The sequence below is a fragment of the Mauremys mutica genome, chromosome 18 (assembly GCF_020497125.1).
Source record: "Mauremys mutica isolate MM-2020 ecotype Southern chromosome 18, ASM2049712v1, whole genome shotgun sequence".
NCBI classification, from domain to species: domain Eukaryota; kingdom Metazoa; phylum Chordata; order Testudines; family Geoemydidae; genus Mauremys; species Mauremys mutica.
The window spans coordinates 10201427-10227070 of NC_059089.1; the positions used below are offsets into that span (position 1 = coordinate 10201427).

The 25644-nt window shown below is 48.7% G+C and overlaps 1 protein-coding gene across 2 annotated transcripts; it reads right to left on the reverse strand.

Annotated features, from left to right (window-relative positions):
* Positions 1 to 1812: 1812 nt before the first annotated feature.
* LOC123352559 (ficolin-2-like) lies at positions 1813 to 21467 on the reverse strand. Of its 2 annotated transcripts, XM_044992865.1 has the most exons (11): positions 21315 to 21467; positions 20926 to 20991; positions 17261 to 17314; positions 16544 to 16579; positions 15841 to 15903; positions 14433 to 14468; positions 12980 to 13012; positions 12257 to 12384; positions 4843 to 4972; positions 3707 to 3841; positions 1813 to 2154 (listed from the first exon to the last, which is right to left on the reverse strand). In XM_044992865.1, the coding sequence occupies exons 1-11, from the start codon at positions 21397 to 21399 to the stop codon at positions 1907 to 1909; spliced, it is 1014 nt and encodes a 337-aa protein (XP_044848800.1). In that variant the 5' UTR covers positions 21400 to 21467; the 3' UTR covers positions 1813 to 1906. The 2 variants fall into 2 exon arrangements, with proteins under 2 accessions (XP_044848800.1, XP_044848801.1); XM_044992866.1 differs by lacking the exon at positions 14433 to 14468.
* Positions 21468 to 25644: the final 4177 nt, after the last annotated feature.

Sequence of the window (25644 nt, forward strand, 5' to 3'; positions counted from 1 at the left end):
CCCCAGCAGCAGGAGGGAAGGGGAAGGGGCAGCAACTTCACCAGTCACTCTGGCAGCCCTCCTCCCTCGACCGAAGGGAGGAGGGGCGGCAACAGCAGCCCCCAGCATCCCGTTCGAGGGCAGAAGACAGCCAGGCAGCCATCAGTGAACAGGGCAGAGCCCGTGGGGCCCAGCAAAGCAGGATGGAGGCTGTGAATAGCCCAGTTTCCCTCACATGAAGAGCCCAGGCAGGGAGAGGTGAGGAAAGGAGGTGTCCCCGCAGCCAGCCAGTGCAGAACTTCCAGGCCCAACAACTGGCCTGTCTGTGACCTCAACCTGCAGAAAAGCCCCAGGAGGGGACAAGCTGCTCCTCCTGCTGGCAACTGGAGACAGCTCCTCTCTCCTGCCACCGCCTGCAGCCTGCTGGCCCCGCAGCAACCCACACCAGAGCTGGGATTTCGGATCCAGAGACCCAACCTGCCTGCAGCTGAACCCGTGGGCTCCAAGCTTTGAAGACTGGCAGCAGGTGCTCGGGCGGCAAAACCCCTGGAGCCGGCCCTGCTTACAGACCTGTAATGGGTCCCCACATGCACCACCTGGGTCCTGAGACGTGGGGAACAGTCAGAACTGAGGGGAGGAGACACTTTTGGTCAGGAACATTGGGGACTCTGTGGTCATGTGACATCGTGTATTTGCCAGCATCATCTTTAATAATTAAAAAGCATTAATACCTCAAATCATTTAATATTTTTATTGCTTGTATATTTTTCTTTATTCAAACCCTTACATAAAGTTTTTAGCTTTTTGTTTGCTTATGTGAGTTTGAATTATTGGTGAGTTTAAGTGTGGTAGCCACGGCCTTTGGTCTACACTGCAGAGTTATGGAGACGTAAGGCAGCTTACGTCGCCCTAGCTCTGTGTCTACACTACATTGTTGCTCCCACTAATGTAAGTCGCCTGCCATACCAATTTAATAACACCACCTCCATGAGGGGCATAGTGCTTAGGCCAGTGTAGTTAAGTTGATGCAGTGTCAGTGTAGACACTCCATTGACTGTTCTGGCTGTCAGCCCTGGGGTGGCAGGGTTCTGGCTCTCAATGCCCCACAATGTGCCAGGCGAGGACACAAACCACCACTCCATGGACATCCTTGGGGTATTTGCTATTAGTTACAGGGACAGTAAAACTAGCCCTTTAAAATCTCCTTCCCATTGCTCCCTGATTCAGCACAGTATCGACTGTGGTCTCCTCCAGCAGTTTACAGGTGCAGCAGGGGTGCCAGAAAGAGAATAATTTCTGACATATGCCTCCTACGTGGTGGTGTGGCTGGGAGAGGCAGCCCTGCTGTCCTACCTTCTAGGGTGTTCTGCTTCACTGCCAGAAGCCACACACCTCCTACCTCGGCTCCAGTGTAACTCCCTTCATCAATTCTGAGCCGCATGCTGCAGTATCTGTAGCAAAGATTCTGCGCTGTAATAGTGAGAATCTCTTGCTCCTCTGTCAAAAAATCCTCCTCCTCACAGCGCCCAATCCACAGCAGAGCTGCCTTAATGGCCGTGTGAGCACCAAACTTGGAAATACTAAACATTGGAGCAAATACAGACTTGAGGAGTCACCACACCTTTGCTTCCCACAAACAGACATCGATGGGTGTGCGTGTGTTTGGGAGAAGGGACTAAAGGGGAGCGTGGGGATGATTAAAACAGATCTGCAACATTCATTCCGGTGAATATTACCAGATGCTTCTTTGTTCAGGGACCAGAGAACAGGAGGCTGAGGGACAACACAAGATCTTTGTCTCCACTACAAAGAACAAATCCCACTCACACAAAGTTTACTGTTGGGGAATAGCTTTATTTCCAGCAGGAACTTCCAGCTGCGGAATGATTTCTGTGAGACAAGGACATGCAACTGTTCCCTCACCCTGCTAAACAGGCCTGAATTTTATTTCAGAGAGCTTAAGGGAATATCGGTCCCCTTTCCCTGTGCTCCAGAATACACCGTGACGAGGGTTTTCGTGTTCTCCCGGCAAATATCTCCCGTTCAGGTTGGACTGCAGGCAGTCATTGAACCACCAGGCCCCCTCGTAGGACTCAGCACAGTTAACTGAATTCAGACCATTGTTGCGGTCTTTGGTTGAAAACATCATGTTCCTATGGTAGGTTAAGGCATCACCTGTAACAAAGAGATGTAGCTTTCTCCCAAGTTGTAACACAATAATAACTAGCTCTCCTATTGTGTTTTTCATCTCAGCAAACCTCAAAGAGAGTTACGTTATCCTGATTTTATGGATGGGGAAATTGAAGCACAGGGAGGGGAAGTGACTTGTGCAAGGGTCCCAGGAGACCAGAGGCAGAGCCAAGACTAGAACTCTGTTGTCCCAAATCCCAACAGAGTGCTCAATCCACTAGTCCACACTGCCTCCCTCCCTGTAGTTCAGTCTACCAAATGCAGGGCCTGGCCTTCCAGTGTGGGGATTGCTCACTCCCCTTGTGGGCACCCCCAACCCCTCACAGTGCAGCGGGGAGGCTGCTGTTCCTCTCTGGAGGCCTCTCAGGAATGGAGAGGAAGAGGAAACTTTTTACAACAATGCTCCGAGAATGACCCCTTCAGTCTTGCTTACACTGGGGGTTTATGCTCAAATATCTGGACACCCAAAAACTACCCCTAAGCTCTACCGCTAGGGTCAGAACCAGGATGGCACAAATCACAAAACTTTGGCTTCAAATCCAAATGTTCCCCAAGTTCAGGCAGTTTGGATCAGGGATTTTGGTTCATCCCTTTATAGAGATGAGTCCAGCTATGAAGTCCAGTTCCAAACTACCCGCCAAGTTCTGGTTGTTCAGATCCAAGGGATATTTTTTCGCCACATTTCAAGCCAAAACTGGGCTAAAACTTTCAAACCCCTCTAAAGAGAGGCCTTGTTCCAAAATCCCATTGATCTCAGTGTGGCCTGACACTTTGGGCTGGGTAAGGGCCTTGGGATTTGGCCTTGGGGCTGGTGACAGGAGGTGCTAGATGGAAAATATAGAAACCTGAAGCCAGTCTGGGTCCGTGGCTCTTGGCAGAACCAAAACCCACCACTACAGGTTCAGGTTTGACCCTGGGCCCCGGCAAAGCTAGCACAGCAATGACCATAGGATGTATCTCCTGCTCTGTGGGTTTGATCTAAGAGCACTTCTGTGATTGGTGCCAGTGTCATGGGTCCTCAGTGGTGAATGAAATTGGGAGCCATGTTCCAAGGGGATGATGTTCCCTCCCTGCCTTCATGGGAGAACTGCTGGGAAGGAGAGAGAGGGGAGGTGCTCATTACCCCACAGGGTAATCAGAGGGATAGATCTGAACAGCTGCTCCATCCTGCTGGGAGAAGAAGAGGAGATGACGCTCTTCCTCTTCTTTTTGGAGAATCCTCATCAAGGCATTTCACTGCCCCCAAATGAACCCAGCTGTCGGAGATTTCAGAGCATGTTCTCAATGTGTGTGGGGGACGCCCAGGAATCCTGTTCGTTAACCTACTGGCACATAAGGTGGCATCTTCCCAATAGGGGCCTGGGACAGAACTTTCAGGTGTTGTCTCTGAACCTGAGTATGTGCTTCTCTAAGTGGCTAAATTCAGATTGTGCAGACAGGGCAGAATTTACTTTGCTGCCTCAGACTTCAGCACATCTCAGCTGAATTTGCTATTCCTTCTTAGCTGTGATCCCAGTAAAACCCAGCCAGCACCTACCTGCCGTGCCACTGAGAAAGTCTCCCAGAATCAGCTTATAGTTCTCAGATTCTCCTAAAATTTGGAATGATTTGTACTTGGCAAAATACTTCTTGGTTTCAAAATCCATGAGGTCAATGCGCAGCTCATTATTTCCTGTTAAAAACAGGAAGAATATCAGCAATTCCATGTGTTCCACTAACATTTTTCAGCATCTGGGTTTATTACATCATTCATTCACCAGCCTATCCCCATATGCTCAGCCCGGGATGCCTTTAATAACCTAGTTTCATGCCCCCATCTCTCCTGTCCATTAGCAAACAGTGCTCACAGCTAACATCTGCGCTCCAGCTAAGTGATCAGAATCTATAGCATCCATCTCTCTATGGCCTCGGCCGGTACCAGTCCACTGACAAAGCAGCAAGGGACAATTTCAGCTCCTGCCTTAGCGCTGATGGTTCAACAGATAGTCCTTGTTACAGAACGGTACATCTCCAGATCTGTTCACTTAATGCTCTTTAAGGTGAACCAGCCTTGACCGGAGCTCAAAGAGCTCCAGTATAATCTGTCTCCGAAACTTTTCCTTGCAGGTTTCTGTGGGTCAGAAGCAGCCAGTGGTGAGTCTGGGAGCAGTTTCACTACAGCTAGTGTGTACCAGCATAGTCCAGTGGACAGGATGCACAACTTGGACTTAGATATGGTCCTCATCATGGCCAGGGCCGGCTCCAGACCCCAGCACGCCAAGCGCACGCTTGGGGCGGCATTTTGCCGGGAGAGCGGCAGGTGGCTCTGGCGGACCTTCCACAGGCATGCCTGCGGGAGGTCCACCGGAGCCGCGGGACCAGCAGACCCTCCGCAGGCACGTCTGCAAGAGGTCCCCCGGAGCCGCGGGACCGGCAACTGGCAGCGTGCCCCCTGCGGCATGCCGCCGTGCTTGGGGCAGCCAAATTCCTAGAGCCGCCCCTGATCATGGCTCTTCTAATGACCTCATCTCTGCTTCCCTCAAATCCCCATTCACCAAGTGGGGTTAATGATACTTACCCTCCTTTGAAAAGCACTTTGAGATCTACAGATGAAAAGCACTACATAAAGCTACCATATTATCATCACTCTGTGCCATGTTACCAAGGAAACGGAGGGCATCTGTGATTTCTTACCTTGAGATGTCAGCAGGTGAATGTTGTCGTTCCCCAGCCAGAATTCCATCTGCTGGTTGCCAAAACCTCTCTTGTATGAGTCCCAGTCACGGAAAAAATCCACTGAACCATCTGCCCGTCTCTGGAAAACCTGCCAAGAAATTAGAGAACCTTAGGTGAAAAGATGGTTGCAATAATTTGAGTTGTATGTGAATAGCTGCTTAGGTCTTCCGTTCTTCAAGGACAAGTTGTCAGCATAATACACACTATGGTTAATCAGAATATGTGGGAATATCTATGCCCGTGGCTCTCAAACTTTTTTACTGGTGACCACTTTCACATAGCAAGCCTCTGAGTGCGACCCCGCCCCCCATACATTAAAACACTTTTTTATATATTTAATACCATTATAAATGCTGTTAACAACTCACGAGCCCCCATGTAATAACCTTGCGACCCCCTGAGGGGTCCCGACCCACAGTTTGAGAACCCCTGATCTATGCAAAGAGTTTAAAATATACACCATAATTTTGACATCCTTGTCATCAGCTGTTTGAGAAAGGAACAGCTGGTGAGAAGGGTGAAACTGAAAGCCTATCCCATGAACAAATCTTGAGGTCCTTCCTGAGTTTTTACTCAGCCCTTAATAATGGAAAAATCCCATGGAAGAAAATTTGAGTTTGCCCTAATAGAAGCTCAGTAAGGCCCTTAAGATTTGGTCCAATATAATTAAAGTCATTAGCAAGATCCTTCTTAATATAATTAAAAAAACAACCCTCTGAAACACTGCGTTGCTTGTGTTCCTTTCTTACTTTAAAACTATAGCCATTCGCTAGCAACCCAGGAGCCACAGACCCACTTGGATTCGCAGACAGGCTGCTAGAATTTGTGCTGCAGGATGGTCTTATTCGTAGATTTCAGAGTCACAATAAAAAAAGTATAGAAAATTTTTTCAGTTTGTTATGCGCATGGTGCTGTACATCTTGGATGTGTGAAAACAGCTAGACAGCAGAAAACAACAGGTGAATCCATTGCACTGAACACTTTTCAGACTGACCCGTCACTTGCCTTCAATCACACTGAACAAATGTTTAATGTAACACAGAGTCATTGCTAATATACATCTCTCTGATCCCATCAGGACTGATCACCCTGAAAGGGGTTGGACACATGGTAATGGTTGAATTGTGATGGATGAGACTGACAGCCCATATAAAACATAGCAGGATATTTAGTTCTGCCATTCGGCTGAAAGGAGGAAAAGTTGTTTGCAGTGTTGTTGTGTCTGCCTTGGTCCCAGGATATTAGAGGTACAAGCTGGGTGAAGCAATCCCTTCATTGGACCAACGTCTGTGGTGAAAGAAACAGTTTTTGAGCTACACAGAGCTCTTCTTCATGAGGAAAAATGTAATTTGAAATAATCTGAACAAAGGTACCAAGCTAAATGCAAGCCCATGTCTCAGGCCAGCAAGCAGCAATTCCACTAACGGTCTATTCCAGTGGTTCTCAACCTTCCAGACTACTGGACCACTTTCAGGAGTCTGATATGTCTTAAGTCTCACCTCTCTTAAGAACTACTTGCTTACAAAATCAGACATAAAAATACAAAAGTTTCACAGCCCACTGTTACTGAAAAAATGCGGACGCCCGAGCTGAAGCATCTAACTTAGCTTTGCGGGGGTCCCAGTGGCGTAGGGCCACAGGCAATTGCATATTGCTTGTCACCCCTAATGCAGGGCCTGCACTCGTGACCCCTGCCTAAACCAAAGGCAGTGGGTGACCTGGCCGTTGGGGGAGGCTAGCCCCCACCCCCTCCCCTTGTGTCCGAGGCCCCGCCCCTCCCTCTCCCCCCCTGCCCCCTCCCCTGCAGGAACCCAGAGCACCCCTGCTGTGGCCACCCGGCCCCCGACCCTGGTGCACTGGGTGGCACGATCCGAGTGCTGGCCCGGGCCATGCCAGGCTGTTTGGAGAGGCACAGCCTCCCCCTGCCGATCATACTTGCCGACCATGCCCTAAACCTTTCCTGTGACCCTCAGAGGGTCGCAACCCTCAGGTTGAGAAACACTGATCTAGATGAGTTGGGTGCCCCCTGGAAGACCTCTGTGTTCCCCTGGTTGAGCACCTCTGGTCTATTTAGTCCCCTCTTAAATCTGATTTACCATCCATATCACCAAGGAGCACATACAGGTATGAAAGAAATCAGTATCCACGCGGCTTAACTAATTTTGCCAAGTTATAGATCTGGGGCAAAACTGGATCCCCAAACTTCTCTCACACACAAAGGCCTGGACATATTTTTTAATCACAATCCCAAACTGGGCGGGAGATGCAGCATTTCAACTGCTTTTCTGGCTTTGTCCAGCTGTCCCACCATCCTCACAGCCAATCCCTCAATGTCGTGGCAGCCAAGAGGGGGTAGACAAGTTCCCTCTGGCTATCACAGTGGCTCACCTCTGTAATGGTGGTGCCTGCGAGACATGGCATTTAGACTCTTGCTAGCGACATTGTGTCCTGGCCCACCTGGTGACCACCTGTGACCTGTGGCGATGGGAACAGGGAGCTCTGACCAGGTAGCTGCTGTAGAAGGATTTAGGCAGCTTCTTGAGGAGACATTGCTGAGCTGGGAGATGTGGGGTAAGAAGTGAGGGCAAGACAGCCCCACCCCATGTGCAGGGGTGAGGGCCCACCCCCTAGGCTCTCCCCCCACCTATCAGCTCTGCAGTGTGGGACACAGACAGTGCAGGAAGACGTGAGGGGTTTTGAGGACAAGGGAGGGAAAGATGGAAGCTGTGAGAGAAATGAAGGAATATTTGGGGGAATTGGAAGGAGCTCAGGGAAGTTTTTTGGGGAAGGGGATATTGAAAGGCGCACAATGGGGGGACAATGATCTGATTGCATCCCCCATTTCAGGGGCCTGTGTCCCACACTGCAGCAGTGGGAGAGGTGCGGGTTGGCTCCGATCCACAGCAGCCTGTCAGGGATGGGAACTGAATCCAACGTACTGAAAATTACAGCTCTCTCCGGGTCATTGAAACAAGTATTTGAACGTTGCAGTTGACAGAGCCCAAGCTGGCTGCAGGGCTCGGAGCTCTTCTAACTCTGTCTGGACTAGCCAGTGGAGAGCTGACCTGTGGCCTCCACACTCATGGTGGCAAAATCCTGGCCCTGAGATCTGAGCACCTGCCCTCCTCTGGGAGTGGCAGCTACTAGATCTAAGCTGCTAAATAAGCTTAGGGGTTGTCATAAACAGATAGTTAAGGGTTAAAGTCTGTTTTACCTGTAAAGGGTTAACATGTAGTACCTGGTGACCACCTGACCAGAGGACCAATCAGAGATAAGATTTTTTCAAATCTCTGTGGAGGGAAGCCTTTGTCTGGGTGAGAACTGTTCTTGAATCTAACAGAGGACAGTCATGTCTCCAAGTTCTCCTGGAGTAGTTTCTACTAATTAATAGTGAGTATTAATTAGAAAGGCAAATTAGTCTTATGATTTGATTTCTATATTTGCAGTTGTGTGTTTGCTAAAGGAAATGCTTTATTCCTGTTTGCTGATATTGCTTTTACTGAGAAAAGGGGGAGAGGGGATTCTCTCCAGAAATTGATAAGGTTATACCCTATGAGTGTCCAGCTTGGGCTCATAGAGATTCTGTATTTTCTTTTTGTTCTCTTAATAAATTCTTTTCTTTTCTTTGGACTTGGTTAATTCCTTCCCTTGGGGAAATTCAGGGGAAGGGGAGGGGGAAGTGGGCTGCTTCCCTGTGTGTAGAGATTCAAGGCGTTTGAATCCAGGCATCTCTGTCTTCAGAGCAAGCTGGAGAGAGGGGGGAGGGGGAAGGTTCCTCCTCTGTGAATTGATCTGTGTTCCCAAGGGGGGAAACAGGGGTGTCCCGGCCCACGGAATTGACCGGGTGGTGGCAGCCGAAGGGGAGACCTACCCTAGGATTTTGGGGTGGGGGGAAGACATGCGGGTCCTCACTTTGAAACCGCCCAGTTTCAAGTGAGGGTAGACTCCTGACATGGTGGCAGCGGTGTTTCGGACCCAGAGAGAGAGGCTAGGCTTTTCTACCAGAGGCACTCTGAGGCAGTTTCAGGGTTAGAAGTATTTTCAGTTTTTTGCAGGGCTTTCTGTTACAAAGCCTCCTGTGGAGCGATACTTGCGTCCATTGTGATACGAGGTACCACTCAGGATTCCTAAGGTGGGGGGAAGTGCTCGCCAAAGTACATTCCCATCCAACAGGAAAAACAGGTTTGGGGGGGGAAGAGACAAACCCTCCAGCCAGGTTTTTTTTTTTTTTTTCTCCCTGTGTCTTTTGAAAGGATCAGAAGACAGGAGAACACAAATCCCTGAGGAATAAACCAGATTTTTCTCAGGGGTATTGTTAGCAGCAGCCTTTCAGCTGGGCTGCTGAGTACAGCAACTCAGAGCAGAGGCAGTTTACAGTTTCAGCCAGGTTGGCTGGAGGCAATTTAGTTTTCCAGCAGGCTTTGTTGCAAGCATATTTTCGTTCTTGTTGCTTGGACAGGCAGCTTGAGGAAAAGGCAAGTTTCAAGCAGTTTTCAGGGTTAGGAGGATTTTTTTTCTCTGCTGGCTATGCTGAGGAAAAACTCTTCCCTAGAGGTGTGTCCTTCCTTTATGATATCAGGTATCACTCAGGATTCCTAAGGTGGGGGGAAGTGCTCGACAAAGTACATTCCCATCCAACAGGGAAAACAGGTTTGGGGGGGGGAGACAGAAACCCTCCAGCCAGATTTTTTTTCCCTGTGTCTTTTCAAATCCTCTGGAGCCAGGGAATACAAATCTCTGAGAGGATTTACTACACTTTTCTGCAGGTACTAAGTAGCACCAGCCGGTCAGCTGTGCTTATTAGGAAGATTGTTTTTTTGGAAACAGATTTTCAGCTGGGTTTAGCTGAGGCATAAGGTTTCTAACAGGCTGTGTTAGAAAAGGATTTTTTTCCTTCTTCTTTTCTTTTTTCTCCTTTTTTTCTTTCTGTCTGCTTAGAAACAGCTAGGAAAGAGGTGCAAGTTTTTCTAGGAGGCTTGTTAGAAAGGACCCCCACTGTGAGGTACTTAGCAAGTGCTAGAAACAGGACAAACCAGTTTTTTTTGGGTCTTCTCAGTATATCAGCAAACAGCAACTACACATTTGCAAATGAAAAGGTTTTGTTTCTTTTCTATTCAGTCTCTCGGGAATAGAGAGGGTTAGGAATTGGGGAAACCAATTCCCTGACTGCAAAGGGGTGTGGCCAGCACCAAAAAGCAACACCAGCAAGCCACACATAAAATTCACTGACTGCAGAGGGGTGTGGCCAGCACCAGAAGGCACTGTTCCCCATCCCAAGAAATTTCCCACCTACATGGCAGGTGAGGACACTAAGGCCTTCTTCAAAAAGGTTAAAAGGACCTGCCATGGGTACAGCATCCCTGAAGACCAGTACAAGGACTGGTTAGGAAAGTGGACTTTTGCTGTCTATAACAATTATTCCATCCCCATGCTACTGGGGGAAGACTTGGCCAACCATGTGCAGCTGGCCAAGAGGGGGGGAGTGGTCACCTGCGGCCAGGCCAAACAAGCAGGCACTCCCATCCCTGTTCCTGAGCCATCCACCAAGACCCCGTCTGTGTTACCAGAGACCCAGACAGAGGTGGTGGAACCGGATCCCATGCCAACAACTACAGCAGCCATAGTACATCCAGTCCCAGGACCGGAACTGGAAAAGCAACCAGCGGCAAGACCAGCGCCAGCACTGACGCCAGCGCTTGCAACTCCACCGCCAGGGGGCGCCAACGGGCCTAAACTGGCAGAAGCAGCAGACAACTCTACCCAAGAGGCTCAGCCAGAGCCTAAAATATCACCTTGTGCACCAGCGGACAGCGGTCCACAGTCCATAAAAACAACCTCATCACCTACATCGCTCCCAGAGGAACTGGTGTCTCCCGCCTCAAGGGAACAGTTCCAGACAGAGCAGGAAGCCGATGACAGCCTTAAGAAAGCTTGGGCGGCGGCACGCAGCAACCCACCGCCTCTCAGCTCTTCTACCCAATTCCAGTTTGTTGTAAAACAAGGACTTTTATATAAGGACATTCTTTCTGGTGGACACCAGGAAGGCCAGCATCCTCAAAGACAGTTGGTAGTTCCAACTAAGTACTGGGACAAGCTCTTAAGCTTGGGCCCTGACATCCCAGTGGGCATTCTGGGGTCAACAAAGCAAAAACAGGTTAAAAAACATTCCTTCCACTGGGAGGGGATGGGCAAGGACGTTGCCAAGTATGTCCGCTCAAATGCATACAAAGGGTTCTTCAGTGTCAAATATCTTGTTGTTTACATACTTAGTAGTATATGTAATAGTGCAGGTGTTTTGTTTATCTGTTTATTTTACAGTTCTAGGAGGAAATCACCACCAGTAGTTCCCACTGTTGGCGATTTGGGGGGCGTGTCATAAACAGATAGTTAAGGGTTAAAGTCTGTTTTACCTGTAAAGGGTTAACATGTAGTACCTGGTGACCACCTGACCAGAGGACCAATCAGAGATAAGATTTTTTCAAATCTCTGTGGAGGGAAGCCTTTGTCTGGGTGAGAACTGTTCTTGAATCTAACAGAGGACAGTCATGTCTCCAAGTTCTCCTGGAGTAGTTTCTACTAATTAATAGTGAGTATTAATTAGAAAGGCAAATTAGTCTTATGATTTGATTTCTATATTTGCAGTTGTGTGTTTGCTAAAGGAAATGCTTTATTCCTGTTTGCTGATATTGCTTTTACTGAGAAAAGGGGGAGAGGGGATTCTCTCCAGAAATTGATAAGGTTATACCCTATGAGTGTCCAGCTTGGGCTCATAGAGATTCTGTATTTTCTTTTTGTTCTCTTAATAAATTCTTTTCTTTTCTTTGGACTTGGTTAATTCCTTCCCTTGGGGAAATTCAGGGGAAGGGGAGGGGGAAGTGGGCTGCTTCCCTGTGTGTAGAGATTCAAGGCGTTTGAATCCAGGCATCTCTGTCTTCAGAGCAAGCTGGAGAGAGGGGGGAGGGGGAAGGTTCCTCCTCTGTGAATTGATCTGTGTTCCCAAGGGGGGAAACAGGGGTGTCCCGGCCCACGGAATTGACCGGGTGGTGGCAGCCGAAGGGGAGACCTACCCTAGGATTTTGGGGTGGGGGGAAGACATGCGGGTCCTCACTTTGAAACCGCCCAGTTTCAAGTGAGGGTAGACTCCTGACAGGGGTTATCTCATGCAGGTCCCCACATCTGTACCCTAAAGTTCAGAGTGGGGGTGACACCTTGACACACATGCTGAACTTCAAGCCTGTGTGTCATCTCATTGGCTCAGACTATACATGTGCAGGTGAAAAACTAGGCAAGAGCTAATTGCCATCCTGAAACACACACACTTGTTCTACGTAAGGGCTCCTGGTGAGGCTCACTACGCTCTAGTCTCACTTACAGTCCATCCCCCTCCATCCGTGGCCATGTCACACAGCACAGTTACGGCAGTGCAGTCCGAAGAGTAAACCGTGTACCAGCCGCTCAGGGTGTTCCCTCTGGCCAACAGCTCCTTGCAGCTCCTCGGGCCTGGGCAAAAGGGGCATTTAAAGCAGTAAATTATACTGTGTCTGGATGGTTTTACTGAGGCAAAGGCAACTTCTTATGACAATAAACTGTTCTCAGGCTCAGGCCCTACACTGATTATTTTTGTGTATATCCACACCAGACAAAGCGTAACCGTGTTTTACATACCCAGCATTTTCATGTGTTTGTTACAGAAACCCTGGCTACCACTGAAAAACAATGTCACTACAGTTTAAGTGTCTTTGTGGGAATTAATTTTTCAGCATCACATTGGAAATGTGACCACCACCTTTCCTAAAATAGGCTCCCACGGCCTTTGAAGCTGGATCATCTGTTCTCAGCTGCTGGGCCAAATCCTGCCTGCCTGACTCGGGTGAGTGACTTTGCTGCTGGGAGTATTCTTTTGGGTAAGGGATGCAGGAGTCGGCCCGTTGTCATTAGCAGCAGGTGTGTGTAACTGCCCCGCCTCGTCATCCAGTCTCGCTAGCAAGGATAGAACTTCTTCTACCGAAGTGAAGGAAGTTTTCATGCCCCTTGCCTTGTGGGCCTGCCCTGTGAGGTAAGGTCCGTTTCCCCTGCCATTAGAGTAAACACTCACCCTTTTTACACAGCAGGTCCGCCAGCTCCTCCTCTGTGCAGGAAAAGGAACACAAAGGCAGTGAAATGGGAGCACAAGCAAAGCAGTGTGTTGTTTCTAAACAGCTGTTCACTCCTGCAGTTCAATAGTTCTGTCTGTCTATTTCAGACAAAATGTTTCAGAAGCAAAGAAAGAAAAATGCCAAGTTAGAAAGAGACAGCAGCTTAGCTATAGAAGGAAGTGGAAATGTTTAATGGAGATGTTTAAAAAAATGAAGCCAATCATTTAAATAAAAATAAAATAAAATAAAATTAAATTAAATTAAAAAATAAAAATAAAAATAGTTAAAGAAGACACAGTTAGGGTTTCAACTCTGTTTCTCTCACCTTGATTTGTAAGACAGGAGCAATGAAATAGAGAGAAAGGACCGAGTTTGCCTTAACTGTGTCCTGTTTAACCTGTGTCCATTGCAAACCAGCTGACTAGCTTAGATCTGCCCTGATACGGGCTTGGGGCCCAGTGCTTCCAGGCAATAAGCTCCTTCACCTCCCATTGGCTCCTGTGGGAATAGGGGATGGGTTCAGCATGTGACAGGAGACACAGAGCACCTCACGTGTTGTGCCCTTAAAATTAACAGACAAAACAGTCAACCCAACTGTCAGTCCACATGCAAACACACTGAGCAAACTGGCTGAGCCAGAGGAGGTCAAACCTTGCTCCCACTGATCTCAACGGCAAAACTTCGACTGACGGCAATGGGAGCAGGATTGAGCCCAGGATGGGAAGATTTGTACAAATCAACGAATTATCTAGTAAAATAAATATTCTCTCTTCAATGCACGCTTGTAACTGCTATAGGGGAAGTTCATTCACACATCAGTGGTGGCTGAACAGACCCTGCCATGCTGTGCAATCAGGATAACAGAAACTAGCGTCATGTCTGGCTAATATTCAGAAGAGAATCTGGGTCCTACACCCTGTGACTTAACACCTGAAAATTCTCACTACTTCCTTTTCAGCCTGAGAGCACCATGTAGCTGGGTGCATGAGCTGAAGTTATTGAATTGGGGCCATGTGTTCCCAGGCTGATGCATGTAGGAAATACAAGACATCATAAGCTACTAATAGACCCTCTCCAGTAGCTCAAGCAGTGAACAGCCAAGCTCCCCTACATGTTATGATGCCTCAGGCTGATTTTCTACTTTAAAAAAGTGCCAAGCAAATGACTAGTATAAAAACAAAGAGACACACAATTTGGGGGAGTGTTGTTTTTGAATCGCTGGAAGAACCATGGACAATAGAAAGTATGAAACCTGGATAAACAACAGAGCCCAGTGGACAAAAAACACAGCTTCAAGCATTTTCCCTTTAAACATTTGCACTTGCCTTGGCATGATATCAGTAAGTGAGAGTGGATGGGGGGGAGAGAGATTGTGGTCCCCAGTTACTCACATTCTTATCCAGAGTCTCTCACCTTTCAGTCCAGAGCTCCCAGGATCACCTTTTGCTCCTGATCACAGAAAAATAATCCAAGATATGGTATTTGTGAGCTCAGTTCTCCTGTACAGGTACTGCCCTGAACTGGGCGCAGCGTGGAGTCCTGCCCTGGTGGAACTCCATGTACGTCAGGGAGGGGCAGGGCCCCAGAGACCTTTAAGAGTCCACTTGCTCTTCCACCCATGAAGGTGACACAGCATATGCATAACTTCTGGCCAGTGTGGAGGGGAGGGAAGGACATAGTCCAGTCCACCACCTTTGTACAATGTTAGCACCCCAGAGTCACCCAAGCCCTGCAGGGTCCTTGTCCCTCTTGCATGGAAGCCTGAGAGCAGAAAAAGCGGGTTGCACACTTAACGTCCTTCCCTTGCACTTGCACAACTGCCCAGAGGCTGGGCACATCTGGCCCAATGGTGATGGGCACTTTGGAAATAAGAGGTAAGGTAGGGCCAAAGTGAGTAACGTGTAAAGGTGTGTAAGCTATACTGAGTGTAAGGGAGTGTCACACACTCGGGGCTTTGCTACAATAAAACCATTGTACCTGTTTCTAGCAATGGTGCCACTGCCAGTGTAGACACGGCCCAGGCTTTTCATGACACTGTGCTAAAAACAGCTGAACCCAGCCCCTCTTACACCATTTCTGGCCCACATGGAGGTGCCCTAATGGAGAATCTCAGGTCTGGGTTTTTACTACATTGGGCCCCACTCTCAGGGAAGGTAAATGAGTGTGAGTCTAAATTGGTGTAAAGGGAGCTGGGAGTTGTGAGTTACACCAGTTTAGACTCCCTTATTAGCCTTAGGGTACGTCTATACTTCGATCTAAGGGTGTGATTCCCAGGTCAAGGAGACAGACCCACTAACTCTGATCAAGCTAGTGCACTAAAATAGAACATAGCTACAGTGGCGCAAGCGTCAGGAGTGACCAGCTGCCCTGAGGACGTACCCATCTCAGACCATGGGCACGTAGTCAGGGAGGCTAGCCTCGCCCATCGCATGTGCAGCAGCAGCAGCTGCTCTCTATTATTACCATACTAACACAATCAGAGCTAGCACCTCCTCCAGATAGGGGCTACACCCCAAACTCAAAGTGTAGCTTCACCCTTACCTAGACTCACCCCTGAATTAGGCTGGTAATCGCACGGATTGGGGGAGAGCGCAGAATCGAGATTCCCTAGTGATCAGTTTTCCTCTTGGTTACCCCAGTACAACCTTGTTGATTTCACAGCAGTTATACGCCATTGTAATTGAGAGGAAACCCTACCCATCTAGGATGCGCATTGGGGAAATGTGCCATGGAAGAAAGATGCAAATGGGTTAAGGATCTCTCCTGCTATTTAATCACATGCTGAATGAACAAAGTTGTTCTCTGCTCTTTGGTACTTTACCTCTCGCCCCTGGTGGTCCTGGTGGTCCAGGTCTCCCTGGTTCTCCTGGAGGACCAGGCATTCCTACAAACACAGGAGTCTCAGAATTAAGATTTGACAACTGTAAGTAGGGGATGATATTTTAGGGTTGAACAAGGAAGAGGGAGCGGGGAAGGGCAATTTTGACAGATCACTCACCAGTCCAGATTTCAAAATTAGGGTTCGATTTTTAACTCTGCCCATTTGGCGATGGCAATAGGAAGTGGGAATAGACCACTACCTTGCCTGGCCCTAGCAAAATCTGCCATTTCCTCTGTGTCTACCACATTTGCAAATCAGCCCTCCTGTTCCCGCAGTTCCTCACTGTGCTCTGGGCAGTACTATGACTGGACAAAAAGGCTGAGGATACAGTACTGTGGTGGGATCTGTATGAGGGACTTCTCAGGACAGGGCTCAAAGGAGGCAGAATTAGGGTTGAGTGGCTATGTTATGCAGGAAGTATCAGCTTAGCCTGGTTAATTCCTGGTTTTCATACCTATGTATTTTGTTTTTTCTTCTAATGCTAACTTTCTCGTAAAGGGGTGTGTAAGGGGACATCTGTCTATAAGGACTTTATACTGCCACTCATCATCACAGTATCTGAGCACATTCCAGGGCAGATCAATAGCGATAGCAAAGGACGTGCAAGGCTCAACAGGGAGGAGATGTATCCCAAAGCTCTCACCTACGGCTCCAGGGAAGCCCAAAACTCCTGATTCTCCTGTTTGAAAAGAAATAATTAAAAGAATGAGCAGTGATGACTTAACTGTGGCTTAGATACCATGGACCTGATTCTGAGCTCTGACCCTGGGGTAAATCAGAAGCAGGTTCAATGAATTTATTTGGGTGTGAGAAAGAATCCAGGCCCCATGGGTGCCACTGCTCCTCCTGGGCACAGTCCAGCACAGGGGACAGCGCAGACACACCACCTTAGCAGGAGCTCCAGGAGGCACAGTCCCAGCTGGAGACCCTGGGGGACACAGCACAGAGCTACCCTTGAAGAGGACCCAGGAGTTACCCTTCTCAGAGACTGGCCCAATCCACTCACTGGAGGTGCTCAGACATGAAGCTGTCTAGGGCTGTGCACTGGGGCTGAGGCAAAGCCATGCCTTCATCACTGCTCCACAGCAGTGAGCGGAGCTGGGTAGCTGCAGAGAGGGACATGCTCTGTTACACCAGTACCCGACTGGTTCCAGCTGGAGTGTTCACCAGTGTAAGCGAGAAGAGAACCCACCCCTTTGTGCAGGCACTTTTGGGAAGATCCACGCAGTCTAAAAACCTCCCCTGGATATTTAACTCACAACGTTCCCCTCTGCTCTTTAGTGCTTTCCCTCTTGGCCCAGGATCTCCTGCCATTACAGTGGAGCCTAAAAGCACAAAAGATTCTGAATTAATATTTTACCTTTTACCCCTGGTAATCCTGGAATACCAGGGAACCCTGGAGGACCACTTATTCCTACAGACACAAAAGACTCCAAGTTATTATCCTGCATATGACAACAGGGAATTATTTGTTAGGGTTAAAATGAGGATACGGGCCAATTCCTACATGCCTTCCCCAAGGCCAGATTTCAAAATTAGAATTAAATTTCTTCCTTGCCCTGGTCCTCAGATCCCCCACTGACTGTAATGGGGATTTCCCCGGAGCCAGGAATACAGGATCAAGCCCCTTCTCTCAGCTCTTGCAAAACTGGCCAAACGGAAGGCCAATGACAAATGTTTTCAGTGCTGGCTGGTGGTCGGTTTGCAAACAGAAAGCCTTCATCCGGCCCCTGAGCATTCACTGCCAGTGTCCCAGGAAAGGAGCCATCACAGGAAAGGAGCCATTTCAGGTAGGGTGACCCGATGTCCCATTTTAGTTCTTTTTTAGGCCCTGTCCTGGCCAACCCAACTTTTTTGACAAAACTGGGCATTTGTCCCGTTTGCTCTTGCCAACTGATCATCAGCTGGCAAGAGAAACCGGAGAAATGAACAGCTTTGCCAAAAAAGTGGGGTGGGACCCCTAGTGGGGCGCAGAGGAACGTGCGGGGGTAGGGGTGGCAATGCTGCCCTGCACTGAAGGAAGACCTAGGAGAGCGGCTCAGACGGGTGCCCACGGCGGGCCTGCTACCTCCATGCCCGAGTTCCCCCCGCCCCAAAAAAGTTATGACAGCCAGGACAGGGCCTAAAAAAGGATGGTCCCTGACAAAATGGGACACATAGTGGCCTTCAGGGTGGGGGTCTGGGGCCAACCCCACATTCTGGGGAGGGAAGGGGGACCTCCGGCAGGCCCCGTGTGGGCAGGAGGCAGGGAGGGCTCAGGCTGGATCAGCCAGGGGGTGTCTCATTTTCCCTTTGGGAAAATATGGCCCCCTAATTTCAGGTCTTGACCCCTTCTCCAGAGGGCAACTGCTGGAGTCCTTCTGCCACCCCCAGATGTGTGGAGGAGCAGAGCCAGCAGGATGTCTCAGTGCTGGTGATGGGGAAGAGTCCAGGGAGCCTAGTGGAAAAGGTCACATGGAATCTTTCTGGTTGAGGAAAGTGCCAAGGTCCTGTGGGGAGAGGGAGGAGGGTGGCAGGAGGGGGGAAGTTAAAGGAGGGTGGCAAAGATGGTGCAAAAGCAGCAGGGGCTGCTGGTGTGGGGTTGGATAAGAGGAGGGAAGTCAAACTATTTGGCTGCAAAGAAGAGAAAACTGAAGGAATAATGAGTGAATTTGTAGTGGAGGAATTCAGCCTGGTCCCAGAGCTTGTGCTAGAGACGCTCAATCTCATGAGAACTGGGGTGGAGGAGGACGTGTTGGGGGTAACCCAGGGCTGGGAGTTGGCAGGATGGGCCTTGACATGGGAGAGGGGAGCCAAGGAGATGAGGGTGGCGGAAGGAGTGGGGTTAGGGTTGCCAACTTTCTAATCATAGAAAACCAAACACCCTTGCCCCGCCTCTGCCCCGCCCCTTCCCTGAGCCCCACCCCCACTCACTCCAGTTCCCCTCCCTCCGTCACTCATCCTTCCCCACCCTCACTCACTTTCACTGGGCTGGGGCAGGGGGTTAGTGTGTGGGAGGGGGTGAGGGTTCCGGCTGGGGGCACAGATCCAAGGTGGGGCCACAAATAGGGGTTCAGGGTGCATGAGGGGCTCCAGGCTGGGGCAGGAGGTTGGGGTGTGGAAGGGGTGAGGGCTCTGGCTGGGGATGCGGGCTCTGGTTTGGGGCTGGGGATGAGGGGTTTGGGTGCAGGAGCGGGCTCAGGGCTGGGGCAGGAGTTTGCAGTGTGGAAGTGGGCCCAGGGCTGGGGCAGGAGTTTGCAGTGTGGGCTCAGGGCTGGGGCAGGAGTTTGCAGTGTGGAAGCGGGCTCAGGGCTGGGGCAGGAGGTTGGGGTGCAGGAGGGGATGTGGGATCTTGGAGAGAGTTTGGGTGCGGGAGCGGATGCAGGCTCTGGGAGGGAGTTAGGGTGCAAGAGGGGGTTCCAACCTGGGTCAGGGGTTGGGGTGGGGGTGCAGGCTCCGTCGGGCAGCGCTTACCTCAGGCAGCTCCCGGTCAGTGGCGCAGTGGGGCTGGCAGGCTCTCCAACCCTGGCTCCGCGCTGCTCCTGGAAGCAGCCAGCGTGTCTGGCTCCTAGGTGCAGGTGCGGCCACACCCAGGTGGCTCTGTGTGGTGTGTGCTGCCGGCAGGCACCACCCCAGCAGCTCCCATTGTCCACGGTTTCCAGCCAATGGGAGCCGCGGAACTGGTGCTCAGGACAGGGGCAGTGCACGGAGCTTCCTTGATTGCACTTGTGTCCAGGGGCTGCACATGCTGGGCACTTCCAGGGAGGGCAGGGAGCCTGCCTTAGCCCCGCTGGGCCGCCGACTGGGCTTTTAACGACCCAGTGCTGACCAGACTGGCCAGGATCCCTTTTAACCAGCCGCCTGGCAACCCTAAGTGGGTGGAAGGAATCACTGCACGAGTCACTGGAGGGGAGGGAAGAAAAGGCAAGGGAAGGGAGCTGAGAGTAGAAGAGAATTTGTGGATACCGATGGATTGGAAGTCCCAGAAAGGTCAGGCGGGAGATGCTGATCACCACAAGCAATGCAGAGACCTGAGAGGATGCAGTATGTGGAGGAGACCAGAGTGAGTGGCCATATTGGTGAGAGGGGAGCTAATCCGGGGCTGCAGCTCAGACAAGGGAGTCCGGGGGCCAGACACAACGACATGGAAGATGATGTCACCAAAGAGGATGGGGGAGGATTGTGACATGTGGAAGAGCAGGAAGTAAAGTGAGGAAGGAAGGTGGGTGACAGACCACAGCAATGGAGCTTTGTTCCAAGGAGGAGAAAGAACGAGAGGGAGGACTGAGGGTGGGAGGTGGTAGAGTTGGGACTGGCACAGACTAATGTCCCACCCCTGTGTTTGCAGGAGGATTCAGGATGAGAGGAATGGAAGAGGAAAAGGCCACCACAAGGTGTCCATAGAGGCAGAATGGGAGCCATAAACCCAGGTCTCTGTGAGAACCAGGAGACGGGAAGAGTGGGAGAGGAGGCGCTCACCGTTGGCTGTGATGTTTTTAGATGGAACAAGTGTTCCCAAGGCAGCAGAAAGGAGGCCAGGAACAGGTCTGAGGTGAAAGAGGGAGGGGAAGCCCGAGGGGGTGGCGGGAAAGGTGCCAGAGGAGAGGATCGGGATTGAGGCAGGAGCAGGGCTGGAGCAGATGTCTCCAGAGAGGAGAAGGTGGCAGCACGGCAGAAATTGGAGGTGAAATGTGGTTGTGAGAGCAGTGACCCCCCACTGGCCATTCTAGTGACCCCAGGGGACTAATTCCCATCAACCCCCCAAACAATCTAACTGCCAACGTTCCATTTCCCATCATCCCTGCCCCCCTATCCAATAGTGCACTAGCTTTTGTGATCTGCTCTGTACTTCACTGATATTCCCTATCCCCTTCCCCCCATGCCCAATTCACTATCAGGGCAGAGAAAAGGAAATGGACATGATTTCAGAACAGAAATATGATGACGCCCAACTTCTCACCACAGGGGAAGAGATCTGTAGGGTGGCCAGAATGTTTCAGGCATCACCATCCAAAGCGGAGTCTCACTCAGCTCTGGAGAACATACCTGGAAGTCCACGAGGTCCAGGAGGTCCTCGGGGTCCAGGAATTCCACAGCACTCTGACTTCACCCCTGAGTAAAGAAATGAATCAATAAGTGACATTTCCGCGAGATACAGGATCCCAAATATTTTGAAAATTCCAGTAGTAAATAAGCTCAGCAAATCGAGGGCAGCTAACACTAAGGCAGCAGCGCCACTGTGGTGACCCTGGTGCAAACTCCATGTTGCACTGGTGCAAGACTTCTGCATTAGTGGCTTACACTGTTGTTACCACACTGAGGTATTTACACTGGTGAGAATTTCCCTATTGAAAACAGGCCCTCAGACCCTACAGATCGCTCTCACCAGCTCTAAATTAGAGCAGGCTGAAAAACAAACCCCACAATTTGTTCACCTGTTTGTGGCTCATCCTCAGCCTTACAAACCGCTGCTGCTAGACAGAGTAAAGCAAGGAGGGTTTGCTGTGCAGCTCTCCCCATGATGCTGGTCTCTGCAACGGCAGCTCTACTAGACTTCTCCTCTTCTCTGAGTTAGCCGTTCACCACTTGGAGCCTTTTAGAGAGCAAATAAATAAATATTCATGAACTCTCTCCCCTCAACTCTCAGCTCCTCCCACCAATCTGCATCTTCCCGCAGTTTCTGCTGAGTCTGCTCTCTGCATGATTTCTCCACTATCTCCCTTCACAAGGTCTTATGTTGTATTTCTACAGTGCCAAACCACAGTCACTCACTTCTTTAGTATCCTTGGTTTTCCTCTTTGAGAAAGTGTCACATTCTTCCCTCAAAGCAGCGATTCCCTGATAGGGGATTATCGATTACATTATGCCCAGTAAAAAGTGAACTAATGTGCACCGATCTGGTGGCCCGGGCACTAAAAGCCCCCAAAAGGCAGCTGAGTAACAAATCCACTTTTCATACAGTTCATGCTCCCTAGTCAATGGGTCCAACGGAATTTAAAAACAAAACCACTTGGAATTACCTTGTTATCTTCTACCGCAATGTCAGATCTCAAGAGCAGGAGGCTGTAGAAATACTGTGGTCTAAGCCAGGGGATGAGAAACCTTCAGGGCCCAGTGACTCTTGTATTAATTTAGATTGAATAAATGCCCCCCAAAAGTCAAAGGTGGCAGCGTGATCGTGTCATTGGTCAACATTAAATTATATTAGACATGGTTTGAGGTTTGGTGTACAGAGACCTTGGTAGCATAACAAACGCACCATTATTTTTTTAACTCTTTATTAAAGATACAGAAAAGAAGGAAAAACAGTTAAAGCACCTGAAATGCAAAGTATTAAATTAGGCTTTCATTTTACTGACATCCCTTGGTTTAAAACAAACAAGGAAGTATTTTTTCACACAGTGCAGAGTCAACCTGTGAAACTCTTTGCCAGAGGATGCTGTGAAGGCCAAGACTATAACGGGGACTATAAACACTGCCAAATTAAGTGCAAAAGTGTAATAAGAAAAGCCAAAGAGGAGTTTGAAGAACATCTAGCCAAAAACTCCAAAGGTAATAATAAAATGTTTTTTAAGTACATCAGAAGCAGGAAGCCTGCTAACCAACCAGTTGGGCCCCTTGATGATCGAGATACAAAAGAAGCGCTTAAAGATGATAAAGTCATTGCGGAGAAACTAAATGGATTCTTTGCTTCAGTCTTCATGGCTGAGGATGTTAGGGAGATTCCCAAACCTGAGCTGGCTTTTGTAGGTGACAAATCTGAGGAACTGTCACAGATTGAAGTGTCACTAGAGGAGGTTTTGGAATTAATTGATAAACTCAACATTAACAAGTCACCGAGACCAGATGACATTCACCCAAGAGTTCTGAAAGAACTCAAATGTGAAGTTGCAGAACTATTAATTAAGGTTTGTAACCTGTCCTTTAAATCGGCTTCGGTACCCAATGACTGGAAGTTAGCTAATGTAACGCCAATATTTAAAAAGGTCTCTAGGGGTGATCCCGGCAATTACAGACCAGTAAGTCTAACGTCAGTACCGGGCAAATTAGTCGAAACAATAGTTAAGAATAAAATTGTCAGACACATAGAAAAACATAAACTCTTGAGCAATAGTCAACATGGTTTCTGTAAAGGGAAATCGTGTCTTACTAATCTATTAGAGTTCTTTGAAGGGGTCAACAAACATGTGGACAAGGGGGATCCGGTGGACATAGTGTACTTAGATTTCCAGAAAGCCTTTGACAAGGTCCCTCACCAAAGGCTCTTATGTAAATTAAGCTGTCATGGGTAAAAGGGAAGGTCCTTTCATGGATTGAGAACTGGTTAAAAGACAGGGAACAAAGGGTAGGAATGAATGGTAAACTCTCAGAATGGAGAGGGGTAACTAGTGGTGTTCCCCAAGGGTCAGTCCTCGGACCAATCCTATTCAACTTATTCATAAATGATCTGGTGAAAGGGGTAAACAGTGAGGTGGCAAAGTTTGCAGATGATACTAAACTCTCAAGATAGTTAAGACCAAAGCAGACTGTGACGAACTTCAAAAAGATCTCACAAAACTAAGTGGTTGGGCAACAAAATGGCAAATAAAATTTAATGTGGATAAATGTAAAGTAATGCACATTGGAAAAAATAACCCCAACTATATGTACAATATGATGGGGGCTAATTTAGCTGGGCCTGTCCGGGGGATAAAGGACATCAGTATCCAGGGCTGCCACTACAGCGCCTTTCACTAGGCCAGGATGCAGAGACTGTTGGAAGACAGGGCACTGGGCTGGATGGAGCTTTGGTCTGACCCAATATGGCCGTTCTTATGTCCTTGTTCTCTTTTTTCTTTAGCTGGAGAGCAGTTTTAAAAAGAACCCGCCCCCCTTGTTTGACAGTTTTTAGATAGTAGCAGAGATGTTAATAACTGTCCTTTTTGGGGAAAGGAAAGAAGGAAAAGGAAAGATGGGCTGGAGATCTCTAATCCGTTTCCTAGAAAACAAGCCAAGACAAACACCCTTAAAAGAGGAAAAAAACAGCAAAGACAGAAAATGCAGCTCCTGTCTCTGGCTTTGACTTTCATTTGCAACCTCCCTGCCAGAGAGAAAAAGGCCCAGAACATTGTCTTATTAGCCACAAACTCATACCAGCATAGAGCTGCTTAAGACATTGCTATTAGCTGCCTCTGTCTGGTCACAGGCTTACAACAGTGTTGCAAAAGCCAGACTCTTATTAGACAGAAGGAAAAAGGAGAGGGCTAGGAAGAGAAGAAATAAGGTAGGGAAGGAAAAGAACACACAGGGGTAGGTGGGCATATGTGTGTGTGAGAGAGAAAGAGTGTCACATCCCAGGTGCTCTCCAGGATTTAGCCAAAGCTGGTGAAGGTGGTGATATCATCTGGCTCCCTCTCTCTGTCCTGGCCTGGTCAGGACGTCTCTCAGGATTAGGATGAAGAGGGTCTGGGGTCCCAGGAGATGCTGGAGGTGGCAGCCATGGTCATGAAGCTCCCTCCTTCCCCTTCTTTTGTCTTTCTGTCAGCCAGCGTTCAAATCCATCCATCCAAAGTCCTTCCGAGGACCCCAAAAGGAAGTGATGGGTAGAATCACCAGTCTTATTATTTTGTCCCGCAACTAGGCCTAGTTTCTGACACACCAGTTTGGGCTCATTGATTTCCAGTCCTGCATGTCTCCTGTTTACCAGGTATAATTTTAACACAGTCCTTGAATTATATTAGTAGCCCTTTCGGTTTAGTCTAATTTAGATTTTTTTGACTGCCTTTTGCACCATTTCCCATTAACATTTGTTATTATAGATTATTATGACATTTTATGAACTTGTACTTACTTTTTTACACTTCAGCTCACAATTTGGGTAAATTTGCAGGCCTGGTTATTACAAAATGCCCTTTAGTAACATGCCGTTAGCTGAGGGAACTTCCCCAAATACCAAACCGCTTAAAAAATATGAAGTTTGTCTAAAAGCAAAACACCAGATCTAACCAGCACAAGTTGTGTGTGTGTGGCGGGGGCTTGAAATGTAGAACAGAATTTTGTACCTTGAGCCCATTTCTAAGTATTAATCAAATGCATTAGGTTATTTCAAAGAGATGAATCCAGTGACCATATTATAAAATCTCCATCCAACCTGTGTTGAGGATTAGCCATAAGGAATGGTCCTTTCTTCCTTTGGATGGGACCTCCACGTTGTTGACAGAATGACATTGGTTTGAAACCTGAGGAAGAGGTGACATTTTGGAGTTTTTTTTAACTGCCTTTGTATTGGTTTTTTTCCCCCACATCACATCATCTACACTGTTGGTAAACTTCAATTTTCAATATCAGCGGTAAAGAAAAATTTCCCAGTATGGACACATCACAACACACCATTGATTCACCCACGAGAGAGGAGGAAATTCTACAGTCCCATTAGTAGTAAAAACGGTGACTTTTGGGGCAGGGCCCTTCCCAAAGAACGTAACAATTAGGGGCCACCAGTCAAACTTGGGTGTCTAAACCTCAGCACCTGAACTCTCTATGTAGCCACTTAAATAAAGTTATAGGGGCCTAAATCCTACTAAGCTGGTTAAAACAGGGATTTAGATGACTGACATTAAACTGCCACTTTGCAAATTTGGTCTCAAATACTGCCCTGTGATGTGCATACATATCTACAACTGGCTTAAAGGAAAGTGTGGCTCAGATTAAAGGGAGCTGGGGATCGTGTACAGAGAAGTGAAAGTTGTGTTTAGGGAAGTATGAATAACATGAAGGGAAGAATGA